The 24260-nt window shown below is 42.8% G+C and overlaps 1 protein-coding gene across 16 annotated transcripts in view; it reads left to right on the forward strand.

Annotated features, from left to right (window-relative positions):
* The window catches only part of rnf220a (ring finger protein 220a), a 117076-nt gene that overhangs the window by 41600 nt on the left and 51216 nt on the right, over positions 1 to 24260 (forward strand). For 12 of the 16 annotated variants that reach the window (XM_047815536.1, XM_047815531.1, XM_047815530.1 and 9 more), the window contains exon 3: positions 8749 to 8853. The exons of the other annotated variants lie outside the window; for them this stretch is intronic. In XM_047815536.1, the coding sequence (XP_047671492.1) occupies positions 8749 to 8853 (105 nt within the window). The remainder of the gene's footprint in view (positions 1 to 8748; positions 8854 to 24260) is intronic. 16 annotated transcript variants of the gene reach the window in all.

A 24260-nucleotide genomic window follows, 5' to 3' on the forward strand; every position in this document is an offset into this window, starting at 1 on the left:
TTGAGCATGCAGAAGGCAGTCATTGAAGTGTCACCCTTGTTCCATATGACTTTTTATGAGCTCAAAATAAAATTTATGTTAGAAATTACACACGCATGCACTGCCTGTTGGTACCTTAGTCTAGCAATGCACCTAGATCAGAATGGGCAGTTGGGGTTTTTTTATAATGGAGAGTTTGACCTCTGAACTTTTGGCTTGAGATTGTCAGTCTAAATCAGGTTCCTTTCCAAAGCACAGCCCCTGTTTCCTGGTTTTCCCCATGACCTGACTCAAGGAACTACAGAGAGCGTAAGGATCTATATCACCTCAGCTGCCCCCCTCTCTTTGTTCTCACAGCCTGGTGGGCTGGTGGAATTGGTGGGAGAGATTACTGGCATATTGATGGCTTAAAATGCAGCTCAGGAGATAGGCCTTAGGCTTCTGCTAGGGTGAGATCAGTCCATAGCATCTTGCTGTAGCATAGGGGGTACAATCCTGTTGGTGTCAAGTGGCATAGGGAGATCAAATCCTGGATATGTTGTATAGTCCAAGGAACTAGACTGTGTGTGAGCAAAATGTTGGGTAGGGTTGATTTTTTTTTTTTCATTGCACTCGATTGGTCAGTTGATCTAGCCTGCTCATTTCTGAGCTACCTGAGAATCATGAGAGAAATGGAAAATGGCTGTCTACTCGCTTATTAATTCCAGTAGCTTTGCAGATCAAGGAGCAATGCACCATGATTTATACATGGCCAGGAAGCATGAACTTCTGAGCTTTTATCATCCCCCCATGATCTTCATATCTGTAGTGTACATTCAAACATACTTTGTAGTAATGTCTTGTAGCAGTTTGAATATGGCAGCATGGATGTTCCTGCAGGCCAAATGCACCACAGGGGGCTCATTCCATAAAGCAAATATTATTGCACACCAAAATAATTTATGAGAAGCAACACTAGCCCCCACCCCTGCCCCACACCTGCCTGCTTTCCCCCACCTGCACTGAAGCTCCCTTTCCGATAGCTCTCATAGTGGCAGTATTTATGATGGAGGACTTGTTCCCTTCTTCCATATTTCACGAAAAAGGAGGGGGGGGTGGGGTCGTAATGAAACACACTGTGCACAGAGGTTTGTGTTGTGACAGCTGTAATTGTGGAGCACATTAAAAGCCAGTGAAGGAACCCTCTACCTTATTTCTTCTGAAAGCGCAATGTGACAGAAGGAATGGCGGGTGGGGGAATAGGCATTCCACTGAGTGGAGTGAGGGGTTTGATTAGTGCTGTTGCATTCAGGGTGAAAGTCTTTTTGATGGCATGATTATAGGTGTTGTCTCAAACTGCCTTAGAAGACGGTAGCCTGGTTTTGATGGGCGGTCCGTGTTGTCCTTTGGAATATCCAAACAGGGAGACTTAATATGCATGTACACCCTAAATTTGCTTTCTAGAGTCTCGGTTCTGAGGTTAACACAAATGCCACATGAATATCAATTATTCATCTCCTACATTAGTTGCAGGTGCTTTTGGTCAGGAAGGGCCAAGCAACCACCAATTTTTTACTCAATTAGTGGCAAGCGGCATGCATGCTGTAGCCTGTGGAGACCAGCATGGGTTTGGTTGGTATTTATTATAGCCTCTTTATTAGTTGGGTCTAGCTCTTATACATACTTCATAGAGTTTGTCTGAGAGCCTCTTGTTGGCCAAAGCCTATCATATGTTTGCCCAAAACTGTGACCCTGCAGTAAATCTGAGAGCATTATATGCTGTGCTATTTGCATGCAGCCACACAGTGAGGTTAGTGGAGCTTAATGATGCTATTCTGCCAGTCTGTGTCAAGTGAATGGTGCTCCATTTCAAGGTGGATGGCTACCGTAAAAGGGTTAAAGCCCATGGAGCAAGGCGCATACCCCTTGGGAGTCTCCACCAACCCCCAGGGAGGAGGCTTTGTCTCCTTGGGCAAACATTCCCACAGAAAAAGGGGAAAAAGCCATTTGGCTCCCCCAGCTTGTGCTCCTTTCACTGGCTGAGGAGGTCTTCCCTAGTCAACAGCTGGACATGACGTGACAAATTGGGGGCTTTGTCTTTCTGGGGAAGGAGAGGGGGAGGCAGAGGAGAAAATGTTGTGAAAGGGTTTGGGGGGTGTGGTGGGCACCCTGGACATTGAAAGGATGCAGGGGAGCCATAGAATGCATTGTGAATCATGGCAACACAATGCAAATTGCACAGTTTAAAGGGGAAATATGTCGGGGCTTTGTTTCAAATTGAAACGGTCTAGCTTATTGAGGGGGAAAGTGAAGTACCAATTTTGCACGGGTCAGACAGGGATGGTTAGCCAAGCAGTCCAGATGACAGGTAACTTGGAGCAGGAAAACAATTTCCACATGATTTCATTTTTATAAAAGTTGATTTGATTACAAATGTGTCTCACCAAACCTTGTAAACTAACTTGGAAAAAAAATTCATCTCATTGCTTTAATTATATTCAGGATTCAGAAAACCCATAAAGGAGCATTTAAATTGAGCTTTAACAGGTTACAGAGGAACAGTAACAAAATGGACTTTGAAACATTTCACAAAAAAAGAAATGCATGAACTAAAAAGTGAAGCCTCTGAGCTGCAAAGTCATGGTGGGCTCCAAAGTCCTTCAGCAGCCATTTTATGAAGCTGCTCCTCTCACAGAATTAGAAAAGAGATCCCCCACGAATGACCCCCGGGTGAAAAAGCTCCGTATTTGACAGAGTCCGCCTCTTAACTTGTTAACTTGCTAATTGCCCGGCAGTCACTTCATGAGCTGAACAATAGACTGCTAGCTGAGCGATGGGGCTCTCTCTTTGAGAGACTGGCCGAGGGGGCCAGGTGGCCGTTCTGGGGGAGCAGAAAGGGGCCGGCTAGCGTCGAGTGTTGTGTGTGAGGTCTGGCTTGGTTGCCAAGGGGATGGCAGCCTGATATATTATCTGGAGGAGTATTGGGCTGACCCAAGGAGATGGAGGGGCAGATGGGGCACAACTGTGCCCCACAAACTCAGCTACTACACTACCATCCCCACTCAGTTCTTTGCATTCTTTCTGTAACCTCTATCCTCACTTTGTGTTTGCCCAGTGGAGGCCTGGTAGTGTTTGTGTGTGTGTGTGTTAGCAGGGGATCTAAGCGTTAACCAGGATTCAGACTCAGAACATGTTAGGTAATTAGGAAGAGCTTACAGGGCCATTTCCATGACAGCTGCTCCTATTGCAAACACAGCACTGGCCAGAGGGAGCCAGCGCATTGTGATCTGTTTTGTGGGAATGACATTGCCAAATACAATAGTCCAGCATGTGTGCTGGGTAGGAGTCACAGTGCCAGGAGCCTGAAACTGGTCTGTCTGTTGCTACACAAACAGGCATTAGTACGGTCACTGAAGAATCAACAGCATCCAGAGGATTTGACCACCCTGTTGTCTTTGCACAGTTGTCTTAAGGTGGGATTGAGGTATCAGGAGAGTACTGAAGATGCTCCATTTTGCAGCTTATTCTGTCATTGTGCATATGGCCAACATGTTTAAATGATACCGCATGATACAAGATATTATATGAACTTGCTGTAAAATGATCTTCTATGGAAAAATGTAACGTCAATATGGTGATAAAACAAAGCCCAGCTTTTAAGTGTGCTAGAAATAAACCATATTAGCACTGTTCAGGATTCAGTGGTATACAGGACTCAGTTGGAGGCTGTAGCACTTGTTCCCATGTGTTAACCATGTTAGAATAACAGTCCTAGCATGGTCTGTGATTCCAGGTCTCCGGGTGACACCATGGGGCCGAGGGCAAGTGGACTCGTGCCTAACTGAGTGTTTGTTCTATATGCTGGTTGTTTTAGTGAAATATAGGTCTGGCTTTAGGCCATGTATATTTTCCTGGCTCCTCTGTATTTATCCATATCCAGCTCTCTGAAGTATGTACACTTGTCTGCTCACATCAGATATGCAGATGTGACCATAGGTTTTGGGGTTAACTCTAGCATACTGTATTTATGTACTCTCCTCACAGTTAGTTTTATACTGTATCCCTGTAACACGCTTGCCTATTCTCACTATGGTTAATTGTACAGGCAGCCAAAGCAGTCGTTTTTTTTGTGGTTAAAGTAACAGTGCATGTCCTGACTCATACAAAACCCCTTCATTAAAGATGCCTAGCTCATCAGTGTTCCCTGGTAGGTTCCTCTATGTAGTACTGTGCTTACCTCCTAACAAGCCACTATTATTTTACTGTACCTCCTTAAATGCACCATCGGTAAATCATTATGACAATCTATGAGCCAGCATTGTCTAAAAAGGGTGCAATTAAATCAGTGTAACCTGAATATCACAGTTTTTAAAGAATCTGGCACACATAAACAGCAATATCATTACATGTGCACACACGTGCACAAACACACACGCACAAACCTCCTGGAGAGTGAGCGGCACTCCCCTATGCCACAGCAGATGTTTTTCATGTGGTTCTTTGCTCTCCCTAATAGCCTTCCTGGTCTGTGGCCTTGATGCTGTGTGTGTTTTCCTAGCCAAAGCCAGGCAGGGGAGTGCGCGCGCGCGTGTGTGTGTGTGTGTGTCGGCAGAAGTAGAATAAGAATTTCTTCAGGCCTCAGTGTCAAACAATACAAACATGATCTCTATATTTGGAGAGAAGCTGCGCACCGCTTGATTTGGGCAGAAAAGGGTGCTCACTGTGCTATCATTTAAAAGCACAGACTTGGAATGATAAATTAAAAACCTCTCAGTGTCTTGCCTCTCCTCTCAGTCATGTTCATTAGAGCGTGGGTCATGGGTACCTCATTTCTCCTGGCTTGGTCCTGCCATGTGTGTGTTTGGAGGGCTTGCTTGCACTTGATGGCTTATGGTGGTGCCCCCCACCCTTTTTCTCTCTTTTTCTCCGTGCTCCCCTCGCCCTCCCCTGGCTGCCCTTCTGCTTGGCATCTGTTAAGCTGCTAAAGAGAAAGCTGTGTGGTGAAACCGGTGCGTCTTGCTGGGTGGATTTGAACAAGCACATGCCTGTTCTACCTCGGTGGCCTATGAAATGAGAAAATCAGCCACTGTGATGCCGACGGGAGCAGGGCTTGGGTGATAAATCTGTGAGGAGGACTTTTTGCATGTGTGTGTGTCTTGTATGTGCATACTTGTATGTGTGTGCATGTGTGTGTATGTGTGTAAGAGAAAGAGGAAGAGAGAGAGAGAGAGAGAGAGAGAGAGAGAGAGAGAGAGAGAGAGAGAGAGAGAGAGAGAGAGAGAGAGATGCAGAGAAGCAGTTCAAGATTTAAGGATTTGATTTCACACCAGCAAAGATCTGCATCTGGAAAGCCATCACCCTAAATGCACATCACATTAAAACATGTATGAGTTCATTCTTCCTCCTCGATCATCTGCCTTTCTGTCGTTCTTCAAATATTCAATAATTCATTACCTCCTGTGAAACAGAGAGGGTCAATTCACATGCAAAACTCATGACTTGTGTCACAGTGCCTTAGTTATAAGAACAAAAAGATTTTCAAGTTTTCAAAAGTGTTCACAAGCACACAATCTCTATTAGATCAGTGACATGTCAAGATCTGTATCTGTGCTTTAATGTTTCTGTTTAGACTGGGTGGTAATTCAATCTCCTCCTTTGACATTGTTGTCTTTACGGGGAGAGCATTCCGCTGGTTAATGACACCCAGAGCAGCTGACCTCGGTTTGGTGCGTCTGTCTGATGGAGGAAGACCAAACCATGATATCAGCCCTCTTACTGAAGATGGCTACTGTTAAATGTCATGGTGGGTCTGATAGGATCAGATCTGTGGATAGGGGGAAAAGGAAAAAGGTTCTTTCATCTCACTGCATCTGCTATCGCCCTCAAAACAGCAGGGCTGAGGCAGGAACACCTGTGTATCTAGTGCACTTTCTGCGTCCTTTAGGTCCAAACATGAGGGTGAATGAAGGAGAATTGTTAGTGAGACGTTTTATTCTAAACTGTTTTTTCTCAGCTCTTTTATTGTGTGTTAAGCTAAAACATAGTCAACAATTCCCAATAACAGAAAGCCAAAGGACACAGGCAGAAATGATCACTTGTGTGTGTGTTCCCTACAGTAGATAGGTTTATGATGTGTCACTGGCTTCCTGCTCTCCACATTGTTAACCTCCAGCAGAGAGAGCTTAACTGTCATAAGGCTTTAAGCATGTGCTCTCACCTATTTTCTTACAGTGGCATACAAATCATGGTTTGATATGAACCTTGGTCCTGTCTTAGCACAAAAAAATGAGAGCTTATCTAAATTTATATCTGTAATGAAAACAGATAGATAAATAAATAAATAAGCATCAATGGTCACAGCTGCACGAAGAGGATTAAAACTCTCAGAGGTGTTGTAAGTCATGCTCGGAACCCACACATGCAGGAATGGGAGCTGTTTTAAGAGACTCGACCTTCCTGTTGCCCCTTACTCATGTGTATTAGCCTGAAGTCTGAGGAAGCACGACTTCCCAATATGCCTCATTCATAGGCCTTGTGGGATCCTGAACAAATCTAGGATGGGTAACCTCTGTCTAAACAGCCTGACATCAGCTATGGCCTGATCTCCCATCCTGCATCCATTCATCCCTGCTTCCCTCTTCCTCTTCCTGGCGCCCTGATGTTGTGACTCACGACAAATCCTCCAATTTGCTCGGCTGTGTGAAAAGCCAAGGGGGCATCGATATCATGCCATTTCCAACTGATCAGTCACTGCTCTCTGGTTTCACAGGACTGGAGAGGAGTGCGGAAGGGAACAGTTTCACACTCCTGCTGTACACCAATCCTATTCTGCTTATTGATCTAGGTCTGCCTTGTATTTAACACTTGTCTACCTCTGAGTGGCTAGTCTGTATGCAGTAATTCTTATTTTCCTCAATTATTAGTGAGGGGTGAAAGGATTGCTCTGCCACAGTCTATGAACACTATGATAACATTTTATATAAATATTAAGAGCCATGAACTGCCAATATACTGAAAAGCAGGAGACTCCACCCTTAATCAATGTGAGGAGAGAAGAGGATGCTGTCTCAGCAGGAAGGGGATCTTAGCATTGATTGGTTGAACTTCCTTGGTTAGCTTGGTGGCTTGGTGACAGGTGCAGCAGGAAGGCCTAACACACACACACACACACACACACACACACACACACACACACACACACACACACACACACACACACACACACACACACACACACACACACACACACACCATTAAACACCTAAAATTTGGATTCCTTTCATCAAATTCAACGTCATGATCTGCTTGACTCAATTACAACATCAGAATACACTCTTTAGTTTCAAGGGTTTTCAAGTAGGCCACTTGGAAACATGCACCATTCTCCCATTTGAAAGTTCTCCAGTCACTCCTGTCCTTTTAAATAAAGCTTCACCATTCCCACCATGGTGGATCCCTTAAAACCTGATCCTAGCTGATTTTCAGGCCTGCCTGATCGATTTCCCTGGGTGAAAATAAGAGGATACGAAAGCATGTTAGACTCTCTGGAATCAGATCCAATCCATTAGGGGGATCAATACGCTGAAGGCAAAAGGGAGAAAAAAGAGCCCTGAGTGTTGACAAAACCAAATAAATATAGATGCGCGAGAGAGCAGAAATTAGATTACTGTCAAAGAATCTAAGCACAACACTTTTAACCCCTAACCTAACAATCTGTGTTTACACCACAGTGCAAGGGCACAGGAGGGCACGCAGTAACAGACACAAACACGCAGGCAGCATGCCGGCCTCACACAGCGAAAACACACAGAGCAGGGCTTCAATAACTGGAACCACACAGTGGTGCTAGCCTTTCACTACACAATAGGAAAAACTACATTGTATTTATTGCAGTTCTTACAGACTGTTCAATATATCGGTACAATGTATGAAGTTTTTTTTTTGTTTTTTTTTTAAAAACGTGATATTTTGTCATTTTGTAAATATGAAAATGTCAAAATTTCCTTTGATAGAATTGCAGAACGTATGTACTGACATGTTTTCTCTTTTTCCTTTTCATGGTTGGCTCATCCTACCATCACGGCTTGCTGCTTTTAGGTAAGTAATGTTTTTAACATGATTTTTCACAAGCATAGGCTTATACATGTTTTAGTGCAGATATTAAAGCAGACTGTAAAGCAGTACCCCACCCCCAGCCAGCCTTTTCATAAATATGAGGAGATTAATCAAACACAGCAGGTTCATTATTTTGCTGGTTGTTTCCGTGTCCAGACCACATGCTTTCACTGACATTCCACTGGCTCCACGTGCTTGGTGAAGCAGATCTGCCAATTATTACCGCACTGGCGACAGCCACACATAGCTACAGCATGTAACATTTTTAAAGCGTTAGCAGTGGCAGAGAAAGCGACCTGTTGGAATGCAGACACTCTACCCACACCCTACAACTCCCATAATCCCTCTCATAATGGACTGGCAGCAATGCCCAGGGTCTGCTCTCCAGATGGAGCCCCTGTATGCTAAAGAACTGGCAGTAGCCTTGCCCAAACCCCCACTGCTCTCGCAATCCCAGACACATCCGCCCACAGATGGGACACACACACACACACACAGACATATGTACACAAACATACCCACCCACCTACATCTCAGCCTCTATTTATAATAAAAGTGGTTACAACATTTTAGTTAAGATCAGGAATCCTGGCCAGCTTGCCGCAATGCATGAAACAGGTTATACGGTTTCTCTCACCTCGCCACCTAATGATTTCTTTGCCCTTCACCTTCTAGCCAGGGAGAAGCTTCTCCATGCTGCCTCTTTTCCTCCTCCTCCTCTACCTTCTCGGCTCTTTCTGGCTCTCCCCCTGATGCGGAGGAGGCCGATGTGCCACTCAGGTGATTCCCATTGATTTCCGCTCCACGATCGTGTCCTCTCCAGGTGTAAACGTGACAGGTTGAGTCGATGGCACTTGACTGATCAGACATCTGTGGCAGCAAGACCACTCAATAGCCCTTTCTACAGAGGAAGTCTAGAGATCTATGGCTGTAAAAGAATGAAAGATTAGAATGAATGAAAGAGGCATTTGTACATTGCATTTGCAACACAGGTTCTGCCTTGCCACTTAGCATTGTGAATGAAATCCCTTTTTTGGAAATATGTAAAGCTTGTAAAAGCCCTGTAAAGCTTTGTTTAATAATATATACAGGGTGCAACATGTGAATAGCGATCGTTTATTTGATTTGCTTCAGTTTAAGTGTTCTAGTCAGTATACTTGATGCTTCACAAATATCAAAGTTACCTTGAATTATTTTTTATACTTTTCCGAAGATATTTTTGCCCTGTTATTATTTTTGCATGTTATATTATAACATGCAATTAATAATTAGCTGTCCTAGCATTTTAAAACCAAACAGATCACTTCTTTCAAACAATAGTTGTAAAAACAGCTAACAGAGGTAAAATGATATTCATTTGAATAAATTTGATACAAATTTTCTTGAATTAAATTCTTACAATCTTACTGTCCTTTGATGAGATGTGTGCTTTTCTAGAGTGTGTAAGCATATACAGCAGGTCCATGAACCTGCAATGTGCTCCAGCACCATACCATGAGCTTAGGCTGCACTCTTGCACTCTTTTAACTGCTAATTGGCACAAGCAAAACTCATGAGCATGGATAAAGGTGGGAGGCTATTCGGTGTTCGATAATCATTGAGCCAAGTAATAGTTCTCGGTGTTTTAGGAGCAATATTATTACCATGTAACAAACGGCCTGATTACTTTATTAGACCATTCAAATCATTCTGCTATCACTTACCAAACTGACCTCAGAGACACTACCCTCAGCGTCACCCCCTTGTGGTGCACCCCATGAAGAAATCAAATTATGGGCACTGCATGTTTAAATCATGGACCCTGTACCCTGAGTGACATAAAAAATGACTACGGGGGGGTTACGCAGAGTTCAAGTCGGATAATGAAACGGCCATGGAGGTAATAGTGAGAGAAGAGGTGTTCTGAATGTGGGGGGAGGCAGCAGGAGGGGTTAATAAAGGGGGTTCATTTAGAGGGTATCTCCTTACTATGACCCGCTTTGTAGCATCTCCATTTTAGCTTCCCTTCTCGTTCTGAGTTCCGCTTTCCCCAGTGACAGACTGCCCCAATGGATTGAAAGTGTACTTTTATTTAAGCCGTCATTGTCAGGGCAGGCACTGAGCTAGATCCCATAAATTCAACATTATTTACCAGCTGTTCATTGTCTGCGAATCAGAAAAGGACCTCCTCCTTCTTCTGTTCCTCTAATCCATGTTGTTAGCAACATAATACTTGTAATTTGACAGCTTCATCCTGCTTGCTCGCGTTGGCATAGTTAGCTGCTGCTGACTGAGATTAAGCTAACTCTGATCAGATGGTCCGTTTCCGAAGAGACTAATTCAAGTGTCAGTTTCAGTCATAACAGGCGTGCCTGAGTTTGGCTTTTGGAGACAGTTAATTCAGTCTGAATTCCTGCCACGGGAAAGCGCAGATGGTGGTGGAGGTTTCGCAGGTGCACTTCCCCATCTGACACCTGTCAAATGTTTACGGCTCAATCCAGCATGTTACACAGCAAGCCTCCTTCTCATTACTAAATACCTCTGCCCTCTGTCTCCAGTTGACGGCTGCCACGAAAAGAAAGAATATATCACCTTTGACCTTAGGACTACCTGTTTGCATTAACCTTATGGTCTGGCCAAAAAGGAAGGTCAAAACTGCAAGACTGCCTCAATGTGTTTCAAACAACACATTTACAATTACTATAAAATTTAAAACTAGGTAGAAATTCATATTTAAATATCTTACCTACACGAAGCATAGAATAATTGTTATTATCTTATTAACTAACAATTCTCACGTAGGTTTTTATGTGTTATTTAGTGATTGAAAGCCAATTTTTACTAACTTGCACCAATGCAGAACATCATTTGTCATTTCAATCCCTCCTTTCAATTCAGTCCTTTTGACCTTGATCCTCACATCCCCTAAAAACAAAAACTGGAATTGAAATTCTTCCAGCCTCTGTGATCAAGTGAAAAATAAAAAGTGGATCACAGGCGCTTCCAGCAAGCCGTTGTTGACCGTCTTTTACGAAGAATGCCGCTGATGTCTTCATTTAGTGCCCATCCCTGTGGCGTAGCCGTACAGGAGAGTCAGCAGCCAAAGCAGCAGCCGGGTGATTAGTAGTAAAATTTTAATGGGGATCCATACATATGTCTAGCTGTCATTTTTATGAGGACGTTTATACAGCAGCCTCCGCCATCATCGGGCCCAGTCGGCCAAGACCCAGGAGCAAGGCTGAGCACTGAGCACACATCCTACTGACACTCACATCTTATAGCCTGTCCTGGAGGGAGTAGAAAAGGGTGGAAGGGAGAGTAGTGGAGGGGAAGGGGGTGTTTTATGCCGTTAAAGAGCAGCCTTAGCTTTTAGAGTAATGGGATAGCAGGGATTTGGGTGCAGTTGGAGCCAGACTGATATGATATTTATTGGCACTGGTCCATTGGGAACACTGTGCTTAATGTGGCTCCCATAAGAGGGGTCCAAGGTTCCCTCCTCAGAAGTATTTACTGTAGGTCCCCAAGCCATTGCAATTAATACACTTAATCATATAACCAACCCTTGGCTTTTTTGACATGTCCTATTACGGTTTGTGGTGAGACAGCATTGGTGTGGCTCTATTCTCTATTCAAACATGCAATATCAAAGACCTTTGACATCCTAGAACTACATACTGTATGTTAGTTACTGTATGATAACAGTGACATATAAAAGAACAAGTGGCCTTACAAGATCTGTGGAGATTATATCAATATTTACAAATTTGTTCTCTATACTGATCAGAGATGGCATGAAGAAGCAAAGTCTACAAGTGTAGTCTATAAAGACTTGCAGTTTATTCCTTATCTGGCATGGTTGGATGCTCTCTAAGCTCAAGTGTAGGGTCTCACACTGTATTCCCATATAGAGTAAATAAATACAGTCAGGGGGTCAGAAAGGCAAAGGGCTTAGAAAGGTGAGGCTACTAGGGGAATCGATACATAGCCAGGCTGAGGGGTGAACATATTCTCCACTAACAAGTGTACTAACATAGTTAGAGGCTGGTCACACCTGCGCCAGGCCGAGGAGTTGACTAATGTTGTATAACGAGAGAAGACGAGACCGAGGAGAGTCCTTTATCCCAACCAAAGAAGCAGACCTACCCATTACAAAGATTCCATTTTGGCCCCTAACACAATTAACACCACTGAGTGAGGGGTTAAGACAAGGTTGCTGCTGGTGTAGCTACAGCCCGGGGCCCGGCTACTGAGGGAGGAAAATCGGCCTGGAATTGAATCACACGAGGGGACAGAGGTGATGGTTCCCTAAGGAGAACTGAGTACATGGAACTATAGTAAAAGGCAGGCTAGGTCATCACGAGAAACACTTGCTGGACTTCCATCAGTACACAGTCTACACTAATACATATGGTCTCATCATAATTTACTGACTTGACTTAAATCCACATACATCACCCAGCAGAGGACTCATGGAAGCATCCTCTTAGTGTGAAAATAGTCACCATATATAGTAATAGTAAGTCATGCTAACTGTACATTCAAATTGACTTGAATGATTTGAAACATTTAAAAATATAGTTTTCATTTCCCCAATTTAGCCACAACAGGGAAACGGAGTTTGGAAGGTGACAGATGTAGTAATTGTCATGATTGGCTTTTCATTCAACTGGATTACAGTTAAAATGGCATAGTAGATGATCAGATGGTGCATTCAATACAGCCCCCCCTGCTATTACCCAATAATTCTTATCGCCACATCTCGAGCAGAGTCTTCACTGCGATAAGTGAACATTGGTCTGCTTTATGGCTGATAATCTCAGACAGCCAGATATGATCAGAGGCTTTGGGGGCCACTGACCACTTAAACCAGGCAAGACCCTTTCAGTGGCGTAATAACCAGCAATTGCTCAGCTCGCATCTATCAGCGCACATATCGACCTGCCATGGTTCTGGCCGCAGATGCTATGCCTATTAGCCCCCTTTTGTTTGTTTTGAATGAGAATAGAAAACGAATTGGCTCATTTTTGATCTTATTGTCGGTAACTCGACCTCCCTGGTGGGCAAGATCAAAACCAATTCTAATCTGGTTAGGGACGGATAGCTAGCATTTCCAATGCTTTTTAAAAGACAAAAATATGGTGACAGATAATAACATAAATGGGGAAAGCTTTTGGGCCTGCCAACCGCAGCTATAGATCCCCCTCCATACCTCTGTGGCTCCAGCCAGGACATTAGAGTAACTAGGATTGGATTGGAATTTATGGCAGACGTAAGTGTGTTTGATTGATAGGATTGTTTAAGAGCAGTCTACATGGCCATTTATTTAATTTCTAAAGAGCAAATGAGTAGATCCGGAAACCTGCTGCGTACAGCTATGGGTATGACGGAAAACCGACAGCTCCTCTATCCTGCCAGAATAGACAGAAAGACAAATCAGCAGTAAATAGAACTTTCTGTTATTCCCTTGTGAAGGGCTGTTTGTTAGCAATGTTGGTAGGAGATTTGATTTTAAATTGTATTAGGATTTGAACCAGGACAATTTGTTTATGCAGAAGTGTGTATATGTGTGTGTGTCTGTGAGGTCAGTGCACAAGTGCACTCCAGCCTGTGGCTAGGAGAGAAACTCAATCTGCTTATAGCTGCATCCTGTGCCCTTCATAAGCCCAGTGAAAAGAGGTGCTCTGACCTTTGTAATATCACTGGACTCCAATGACAGCTATTGGTGTGTGTGTGTGTGTGTGTGTGTGTGTGTGTGTGTGTGTGTGTGTGTGTGTGTGTGTGTGTTTGTGTGTGTGTATCCATTCTGCTCTCATGCCCCAAAAATGCAGCTGTATATTATGCTTTGCAATGTATTGGCTTACTCAGTCACACACACACACACACACACACACACACACACACACACACACACACACACACACACACACACACACACACACACACACACAGTATGTGATAAGTACCTATGAGTAATAGCCTCACTCTGGCAGGCAGCTGCTGGCTCTTGTTTACATGCTAAGTGATTACCCTAATTTTGCGAGCAGTCTGATAAATAGTATGCCCCTGTGACAGCCTCCATGAGAGCCATGGCGATAAATACTGTCTTGATTATTCAATAAATAACCCATAATTCGACATTGATTGGGCTGTGAATGTGATGTCGGGGGGTGTATTGACCCTTGTGGTCAGTGCTATGCTGACCACTGGTCACTAAGGTCAGATCCTTCCACTCGATGTCCACTCTGGTGCCTGCTGATCTGATTTGTAAAGAATGCACCCTTTTGGTCTCTCTTTTATTGGCGAATCCAAGCAGAACCCAATCCATCCCCCCAATGACTGCTACTTAATAACTTTTACAATTATCCTGTGGCTAGCGATGAGCATATTAGGGTGGCAGTCTTAGCATGAGGTGTACTGAAATCAATGCAAACGGCTTTGTTGGCCTCTTGAATAATGTTCATTTTTGGAAGCCGTACTCATTGAGGCTGAGCCCTGATCCACTTAGCATGGTTAGTCCTTTTCCAATTGTGTATCATTTTTCCCTTTCATAGCCATCGGTGGCCACTGATGCAGTTATTGGAGTCTTCCTGCTCTAGTTATTGGACTATTGATCCTTGAATGTTTTGCCTTCTGTCCGTTTGCTTTTCATTTATATGCAGATGCCCTTGCACAGGACAGCTTTGAGTCCTCCCTTTCCCAGCTGTCTGTCAAACTCTCACTCCTCCTCCTTTGTGACATCACTCATCCGTGATGGGTCAGCCATGAGTGTCTGTGGGAAAGCGATAGACTCATCCATCTATAAGAAAAACCTGGGCTGAAAAAGGACTTCTATTTCAGCAAGTTGCCAAATGGGTTTTCCCCCAGCAGATACATTGCTGTGCTGGCTTTTGCCTATTAAATACCTAGCCTCAATTGCCCATTATTTCCCCCAATAAAACTGCTGCAGACTGTGCGATTTCTGTTCCCCCTGCCGCTCCCCTCCTCGTCTTTTGTTTCGGAAAACATGCTTCAGATGCGACTAAAAAAGGGGCCCTTAATGAAGTGGACCGTTTGATGTTTCGAAATAAGAAGCAGACCTGGGGCCTCTGCACTCGGCTCAGCAAACGCGGCGGTTGATCATAGGTGTGGAAAGCCAATCTTTTAAAAAGGCTGGAGGGAAAAAAAATGTTGCTTGTCCTGCCAACTGGACCTAGTTGCCCCAACACCATTGCTACCACCCCTCCGCCCTTACCCCGGGCTATTGGCAGCACTTGTATTATTCAATTACTGAGAGCTACAGGAAACACAGGATCACTTTGTGAGTTTCATGCCCCAATAAATAAGATTATATGGACAGAAAAGAAGTAAACCTGTGTTAGGTATCTCTTAACTGGTCAGACTGAAAGGAGTGTGGACTCATTCCAAATAGGGTATTGCTTGCATGTATCTGTAATTCACAGGCTTATGTTAACTCATACAGGTGTAACTGAGTGGAATAGCAATAGACACACTCTGCTGCTTCCTGTCTCTTTGGGAAGGAGAAGAAAAACTGATAGATGAAGAGGAGAGAGAGGGAGAGCTAGAGAGAGAGAGCTAGAGAGAGAGAGAGAGAGAGAGAGAGAGAGAGAGAGAGAGAGAGAGAGAGAGAGCAAACGTAGCTTGAGAGGGGGTCAAAATGATGATTTAGAACCATGGTCATTATGCCTCACTTTTGTGTGTTAGGAGAAAATCATTCTATTCATAATTCATTCCCTCAATTACTATTAATAAAGAGGTATTTCAGCAAGGGAGAATGGCAGAGGACAATTACATGTAACATGGCATTAGCGTTTCTATTTGAACACTGCCAACCCCAATTCCTCACCCGAGCAATAAGAGGGGATGATCCCACTGGACTTTTTTATGGAATTATTGTATGGATATGATATTCTAATTTATTAGCCTCTGTGTAATGTATTCGCTCGGTTAATTGAGCACATTGGAGAGTAAAGACCAAGGGACGGAAAATGGAGGAAGGGCCGGGCACTATTTAGAGTGCGAGTTATGAACGAGGGGCTGGATGTGAGTTTATAGGGATGTGAATGTGTATGGCAGTAATAATTACTGATCATGATGGGCTCCTTCATAAGTCAAGGAGAAGATGGTTGTCTCTGCTCCCGAGAGAGCGCGAGAGAGAGAGAGAGAGAGAGAGAGAGAGAGAGAGAGAGAGAGAGAGAGAGAGAGGGGCTGTATTTCACAGCACTAACATCCCAGTTCCTGGCTTGCTAAAGGACTGGTATACTTGGCACACCTTGTAGAGCTCCATTACATGGACACACACATGCACACACACCTGGCTGCCCTGCCTGCACCCGGACGCTCGGTCCCACCTCGGGGAGCCACCTCATTACAAAAGTGCCAGGCTTTCTGAAAGACTGCTGGCCTAGCGAGGGTGGAGAGGCATACCTCATTCACAAAGAGTGATAATTGATTAAAGAAAGAAAGAGATTGTAAAGAGCTTGTAAAAGCGCTCAGCGTTTCAGCAACCGCTGAGATTATCAGGTATGGCGCCACGTGCCTTTTCTCAAGGCTACAACTCTAATAAGTGGTTTACTCAAGCTTCTCCTTTTTCTAGGGAAACATTTTATGGCCTCTTTGTATAAAAAGAAAAAAAAAAACACATCTAACGCCCATAAAAGTCTCCAGATTGACAGCTTTGTATACTACACCAGAGATGATTTAAAAAACAAAATAAAGATGTTAATGATCTTAATCTACTGCCAATGTATGCAACATCCAGCAGCTCAGGCTAACATTTTCATCTTCTTTCAACTCTCACTGTGATGTAACTTCCACTGGCCACGCTGTAACTCCTGCTGTATTTCAATGATCACAAAAACAGTTTACACGTTCAACTTTAGCCCATATATAAGCACTCATTTTCATCTCTGATTAGTTATTTAGTCACAGCCTTTCCTCTCTCTCTCTCTCTATCTCTCTCCCTCTCCCTCTCTCTTGCTGGTGTTTAGGCTTGCCAAGAAGGGGCTTATAAAAGCTGACTTCAATGAATAAGCGGCTTCGTGTAGCACCCACATATCTGGTTCGATTTTAAACAAAATGGCTGAATTCCTGACTTTGGAAAGCACAGCAGAACACGCTGGAGGGCTATTAAAATGTGGGTGGGATTGGGCTGGGATTTGGGGTACACCTACTCACCTAAACACATACAGAGGACTTGAAGTAAACAACCGTGCAGCCTCTTTGACCATCCTGGATACACAAAAAGAAAAATATATAGCAAAGCACGCAGACAGGCCTTTTTTTTGTCCTATTATATAAAATAGATTCCTATTTTGTTCTATTTTTCATATAGACCTTCAAACTTTCCAACTTATAAAGTTCCTAATTCATCCTAATTCAGTAATGACCTGCTAGAGCATGTCATAGTCAGGTTATTACCATCATCACTGTAACATTATAAACTGACGCACATCTCACCCCTTTAATGTGTGTGAGTCAGAACCAAGGGTCCAGAAAGTCCTGGCATGGGAAAGTTTATATGACACATACCAGGCCAAAGTTCTCTCGCTGTCTCATTCACCAGCGCTTTGAGTCGCATGCAATATTTTTAAGTGCTGCTTTACAAGACTTTCAGCCAGTTGGCAGAGATGGGAGTGGCATGTGCCGATCTCATAACAATAGAAGAATAAAGTAAGATCTTCTCCAACGGGCCTGAAATGTCGGGACACATTTGAAGTAGTGGAATGTATTTTCATGTATGTATTTTCACGGTACAGCCTTTTATTTGGCTAATTTGTACATGTGTAAGTGCAGACCATTCATCCTCCTTGGACAGGTTTCATTGGGATTTGGCTGCTTTGACCGTGATATAAAGCTGTCATAATTTATTTGAAATACTAAAGCAGAAGACCAACATTAATCACTCTTTCTTGTTTATTAAAGCAATAAAGATTTCACGAAGTGCTTTATCACCTTGTGCCAGATTGAGGAAAGACGGGCCTTTTGTATGGAGCTCACAAAGACAAGAGGCCATTACACCATCAGAGAGAGAGAGAGAGAGAGAGAGAGAGAGAGAGAGAGAGAGAGAGAGAGAGAGAGAGAGAGAGCAAGACAGGATGGTTCACTCAGACAGAATCTTTATTGTGTTGTCAGGATGTATGACATCATGCTGACCTCTCACCTTGGGTGCCGCATAGTGCTGATTGGACAAGTCCCTCTCTATTGACTGCTCATGAACTGCTGATGTAAGGAAGTATTACACCTGAGCTGACATGCACAGCCACTCTCAGATCCACTGAACACGTGTCATGCCATTCTTATACACTACATCTGCCCTTCAGCTTCAAGCTATGAAACATCATAAGCCTGATGATACCCTCACTCTGTGTGCTCCCTTATCTCCACACAACAGCTCCATCAAGTGATCAATATTGTGATTAAGAATTAGGTGATCAGTGCCATCTCTTGTGTTTGTTGGTTTATGTAAATATGGCCAACGGGATGTCCGGAGTCAAGGACACAGAGGCACTCTGTAGAAAAGAGTACCTTTGACTTTGAAGAGTGTATTATAAGTGAATGATACAGACAGTGAATGATACACGCAAAAAGAAGCTCTGGAACTATAAACATTCCGTCCGGTTCGTGTCCAGCTGTCTTTACGACAACGTGTTTCCTAACCCTTTATGCCCAGGACAGTCATAAATTTCCCTGAACCACAGTTTGGCTTTGAATAATATAATCTTAATTATTATTTTTTGCCTGTATAACATAATTCTTGGGTGTAATGATTTTTTATGCTCTTGACATATTGTTTGGAGGGTGACATAAAACTCAGATGACATGTGACATTTGGAAAAGGTCACCCCGCCCATCTTGGATCATGTCTGTCTTCATAACGCTGCCACTTGTCATATTGAAACTGGCATCGGCAATCTATGTCTTGTGCAGGAACCCCATCCTGCTTTTTTCTTTTCTTTTCTTTTCTTTTCTTTTTTTTTTTTTTTTTGGATTTGCTGTTGCAGGGCACTCTTGTGGTTGTTTTTTTTTTTTTGTTTTTTTTTTTTGTTTACATCGCAGGGGAGTAGCAGAAGAAAATTGTCACTGTAGGGGAAAATGAGCCAAATCACACCGCCGTTGGGGGTCCTAAGGGGCCCAGAAAAGCGTGCGGGATACACAGAATGACAGAGACAAGGACTCATACTAATGTGATAAATACGTCAGAAATGACTTAAAGGGCTCAGGACTAGGGTTAGGTGCATTCTGTTGGATGACAGAAACATGGAGATTTGACAAGGGCTGATCTGCTGGAATTAAATGAAATTGCATGGCAGGGATTTTTTTTTTTTCGTGGTTGTTTTTTGGGCAGCTGGTGAGAGGCTGTCAGCACGATTCATCCCAATCTGATCTGAGACCCACTTATGAAAATGGAAATGGCTGTTGGCAGCATTCAGATGTAGCTTGAGTTGGATCTCTAACCTATCCACTTAATAACTCTGTTGATATCCTTGGCTCATATGTTTCAAAGAAAATCTTGTATTTGCATCCAAGAAAAATAGAGAATAAATTCTTAAACGTTTTGATTGCTCTTGTCAAGTTTAGTATTTTCCAGCTTTCAGTTCTGTTCAGCTTTCATGATCAGTGCTTATCTTTAATTCACACATCAGTGTTATTCTGTTACTCAACTACCAATTTCCCCCAAAATAACAAAAATAAAAAATAAACAATAGCATTAATGTATCTCTGATCCTATTCAATTCAGTAGGAAAAGGTTGTTTAATGTTAATTAATGTTGCTAGATGCTTGTGTAAATTCAGATTTATTATCCCAATTGTTCATCGGGTCTATTTATTTATTTGTTTGTTTGTTTATTTATTGTTAATTTTGGTACAGTGGTGTAAATCATAACACAAAATTATTTGGGGAATCTAATGGCAATTGAAATAATAATGGGTGAGAAACCTTTACATAAAAATTACAATTAAGTTGCGCGCGTGTGTGTGTGTGTGTGTGTGTGTGTGTGTGTGTGTGTGTGCGTGAATTTAAACACAAAGTCAATTTTTGCTGTGATAGCTTAAAAGCTGATGGCCATATTATAGAAAGTGCAAATGGTGAAAAAACTTGCTTCATAGGGATCACTATGACAGAAGCAAAGCACAAGAACAACGTGTGTGTGTGTGTGTGTGTGTGTGTATGTGTATGTGTGTGTATGTGTGTGTGTGTGTGTGAGAGAGAGAGAGAGAGAGAGAGAGAGAGAGAGAGAGAGAGAGAGAGAGAGAGGGAGAGAGAGAGAGAGTTTACAGGGTGCTAGATGCAGTGTGAGTGTGTATGTGTGTGTGTGTGTGTGTGTGTGTGTGTGTGTGTGTGTGTGTGTGTGTGTGAGAGAGAGAGAGAGAGAGAGAGAGAGAGAGAGAGAGAGAGAGAGAGTTTACAGTACAGCGGTGCTAGATGCAGTGTGAGTGTGTGTGTGTGTGAGAGAGAGAGAGAGAGAGAGAGAGAGAGAGAGAGAGAGAGTTTACAGCAGTGTTAGATGCAGTCTGAGTGTGTGTGTGTGTGTGTGTGTGTGTGTGTGTGTGTGTGTGTGAGAGAGAGAGAGAGAGAGTTTACAGCAGTGCTAGATGCAGTGTGAGTGTGTGTGTGTGTGTGTGTGTGTGTGTGTGTGTGTGTGTGAGAGAGAGAGAGAGAGAGAGAGAGAGAGAGTTTACAGCAGTGCTAGATGCAGTGTGAGTGTGTGTGTGTATGTGTGTGTGTGTGTGAGAGAGAGAGAGAGAGAGAGAGAGAGAGTTTACAGCAGTGCTAGATGCAGTGTGTGTGTGTGTGTGTGTGTGTGTGTGTGTGTGTGTGTGTGTGTGTGTGTGTGTGTGTGTGTGTGTGTGAGAGAGAGAGAGAGAGAGAGAGAGAGAGAGAGAGAGAGAGAGAGAGAGAGAGATTACAGCAGTGCTAGATGCAGTGTGAGTGTGTGTATGTGTGCACAAACAGAGTGTGTGGCTAATGAAGAACAGCTGCTGACTAATGAATCAGGATGAGTTTAATGACGGCTGCTTAAAGCTAATGCTCCATCTGAGGAAGCTCTTGCAGCTCACAGCAGTCTCATCCCAGACTGACATATTTTGTGGTATCTGTCTTCCGCACCCGTTCTGTTATCTAATCCTGCGTTCTGGGACAGATGCTGATCTTGAAGACACATCTCATCGTTCATGTAATGTGTGTGGTGTCTTAACCTCAGTTTCCTGTGAAAGCTCTCCATACCGTTCTCGCAGGTCACTGGAGGAGCTGGCTGGCTGTTACAGTGAGGAAGAGGCCCGCGATGGTGCGGTTAGCTAACGGCTTTAACACGCGACGCACACACAGTCCTGCTTCATCCTGTTACACAACTCCCACCTGTCTTGGTCACACTTTTTCTCACATACCTCAGTCTTTTTCACAGCTCACATAACTTGTACAGTCAAATTCATTGTCACAAATCTGTCTCACTCACATTACCGAGAGTCTCGTTTACAGTCTCATGTTCATACACGCTCCAAGATCTGTCTCACTCAAACTCATACTCACTCTTATATATCCACCACACAGATCCCATGGAACTGGTGCTGCTTCAGGAACCAAGTGAACCTTTAAAAACACCAGCTCACATTTCCTGATAAGTCTGATATGTGACTGTTGACACCTGAGGCATCTCCGATAGCAGACCAGGACCAGAACCATGTAAAAAGAATAGACACAATCAATCTTTTTCAGTTGATTGTAAGTATTCTTACAAAAATAATGAACATAATATATAGAAAGTGAAATTAATTAGCTGTAATAATTAGAATTATTTGCATAATAAATAAAACAACAAAAAACAACTCTTTTGCTGTTGCTAGAAATTAGACCAAACTTTATTCTGGACAATTATTTATTTCAATTGGAATGTCATGTGAATTATATAAAGCTTAACTTGTAGAAGTGGTTTCATAGTGGTTAAGGTGTTGACCTATTGAATGGAGGTTTGTGTGTTTGTACCCCTGCTCCACCAAGCTGACACCCCTGAGCAAGGCGTTTAACCTTCAATTGCTCTGTTGTATAAAAATGAGTGGCTCTGGATTAAGGTGTCTGCCAAATTCTTTAAATGTAAATTGTTTATAAATAATAATAATAAAATAATAAAATGAAGCCACACCCTAAACTAGTCACTACTTTACAACAGTTTTATTGCTCAATATGAAATTTTGCTGCGCCATGTCCATTGCTTTGTCCCGATAAACGACCCGTAACGGAGCGAGATTAGGAATCTGCATGTCATCCTGACAAGTACATGCTCATTCTATTGTGAACGATCTCACTCAGGCACATTCACCTAAACGATTAGCCATCTAAACAAGATCACACACTTTCACAACCATGTTTTGATGCCGCCCCAAAAAAACAGACAGACAGATAGACAGACAGGCATGCAGACATGCAGACATGCAGATTTGCCCTTCTCTCCTGGCCTTTCAAATATACTTGAGTTACAAGTGACAGTTGCTGGAAAGCCTGAGCCTTCTCTGATTTTATGCGTTCTAATATTTCCCTGGCCTTTTCCCCCATTATCCCTGACCTTCAGTGGCTCAGCATGCCAGTTGTTGACGCACATGTCAGGGAGCATTGTGGAGAAATGTCATCAGGAAAATGTCCCATCGACTGCACAAACTGCACACATGACACATACCTCCCTCTAAAGAAAATATTAAAAAAAAAAAAGAGAGAGAGAGAGAGAGAAAACGTCTCTGACAGAAATTTAGCAGAATATTGGTTTTGAGATACTTGACTTACTTATTTAAAGTGTAGAATTTGCTAGATTTCGGTAAATCACCACATATATTAACCACATTGACCTTCTTATTCTTCTAATATTTCTAATGTTATGAATACAGCATATAGTGTATATTGCTACTAAAATTTTATTGAACCCCACAGGCTTTTTTTTTTTTTTTAAATAAAATTCAGAATGATTTCTAGTCTGGTGCATTCCAGCGACGATGGTGGCTACGGGAGCCATTAATGTGGCGTGATTGAAGGCTTAACAGAGTTTAGACCAACAAGTCTCTCTCTGTCAACACACTGAGCACTTGAGCCTGCATTAGTCTCCGTCTGTAAATAAACACGTTTACAGATTTGTGCTTCAGGTCTGTCTGACTCTCACACTTCAGATTCGTGCTGTGGTTAAGAATCTCCCTTCTTAATTTCCGTATATCGGTAGATGAGCCGTGAAAAAGGGACGAGTAATAATGTGCCGTACTGGTTTGATGGCTTGTTTGACATTCAGGGAGCCAGAAACTTTGTGTAAAATTTAAATTGAAAGAGCAAAACTGCATGCATTCCTGGTATAAATGTGTTATAAGTTCAAGTGCTGGCTGTGAAGAGATGAAACGACATCAACAAAAGATTTTTTTTTCCCCCTCCTTTTTTTTCTGAGGAGAGGAAACTGTCAGCTTGTCGGAGCCACTGCTGATAAGCACCCACTGATTGATTTTTTGATTCTGGCCTGATGTCTAGCGTACCCTTCGCTGCACTTCTTCATCTACGATAAAAACGGTGGCTGCGCTCTTTTGTTTGTGCAGACAGGGCTGGAGCCTGACTTGTATTATTTGCTAATTTAACATAGCAAACTGGGACATTTGTTTTTTTTTTACTGTAGATTGGTAACACAGCAGATCATGGTGTTAGGATAGACATGGATTTTATTTAAAGGAAACATGAAATATTTTTGTACTGAAACATTTCTGGTAAGTTTAATGGGTACGGTGCTAATAAGCAGGGTGGCGCTGTATCTCATGTCACGTGGAGGAAAGCTTTCAGTGATTTTAAACATCATGAACATCAAGTGCAATATATCACTAACTATTTTTCAGTTCCATGAATCATGACAGTTACGGCAAAGATCACAAAGGCTCGGTTAGTGTACGAGTTGTACAAGATGACAAACACGATGGTTTTTGATGAGCATGAACGTTGACGATCTGTTTGAGCAGAGCAAGGAAGATGTGACACAAGGACTAAAGCTCTGCAGCTCTGCCAGGTTTAAAGAAAACTTGTATCTTTGTCAGCAACTTTATTGTGTTCATGCAGCAAACATGTCAAAAGTTATAATAGACTAATATTTTGATAAAAGAGGTTTAAATCAAGGAATCACGATTGAGAATCATGTTAATTATAACAATTAAGATGTAAGTTGAGATGTAAAAGTTGCAAAATGAGTAGATTGAGTA

The sequence above is a fragment of the Tachysurus fulvidraco genome, chromosome 1 (genome assembly GCF_022655615.1).
Source record: "Tachysurus fulvidraco isolate hzauxx_2018 chromosome 1, HZAU_PFXX_2.0, whole genome shotgun sequence".
Lineage (NCBI taxonomy): Eukaryota > Metazoa > Chordata > Actinopteri > Siluriformes > Bagridae > Tachysurus > Tachysurus fulvidraco.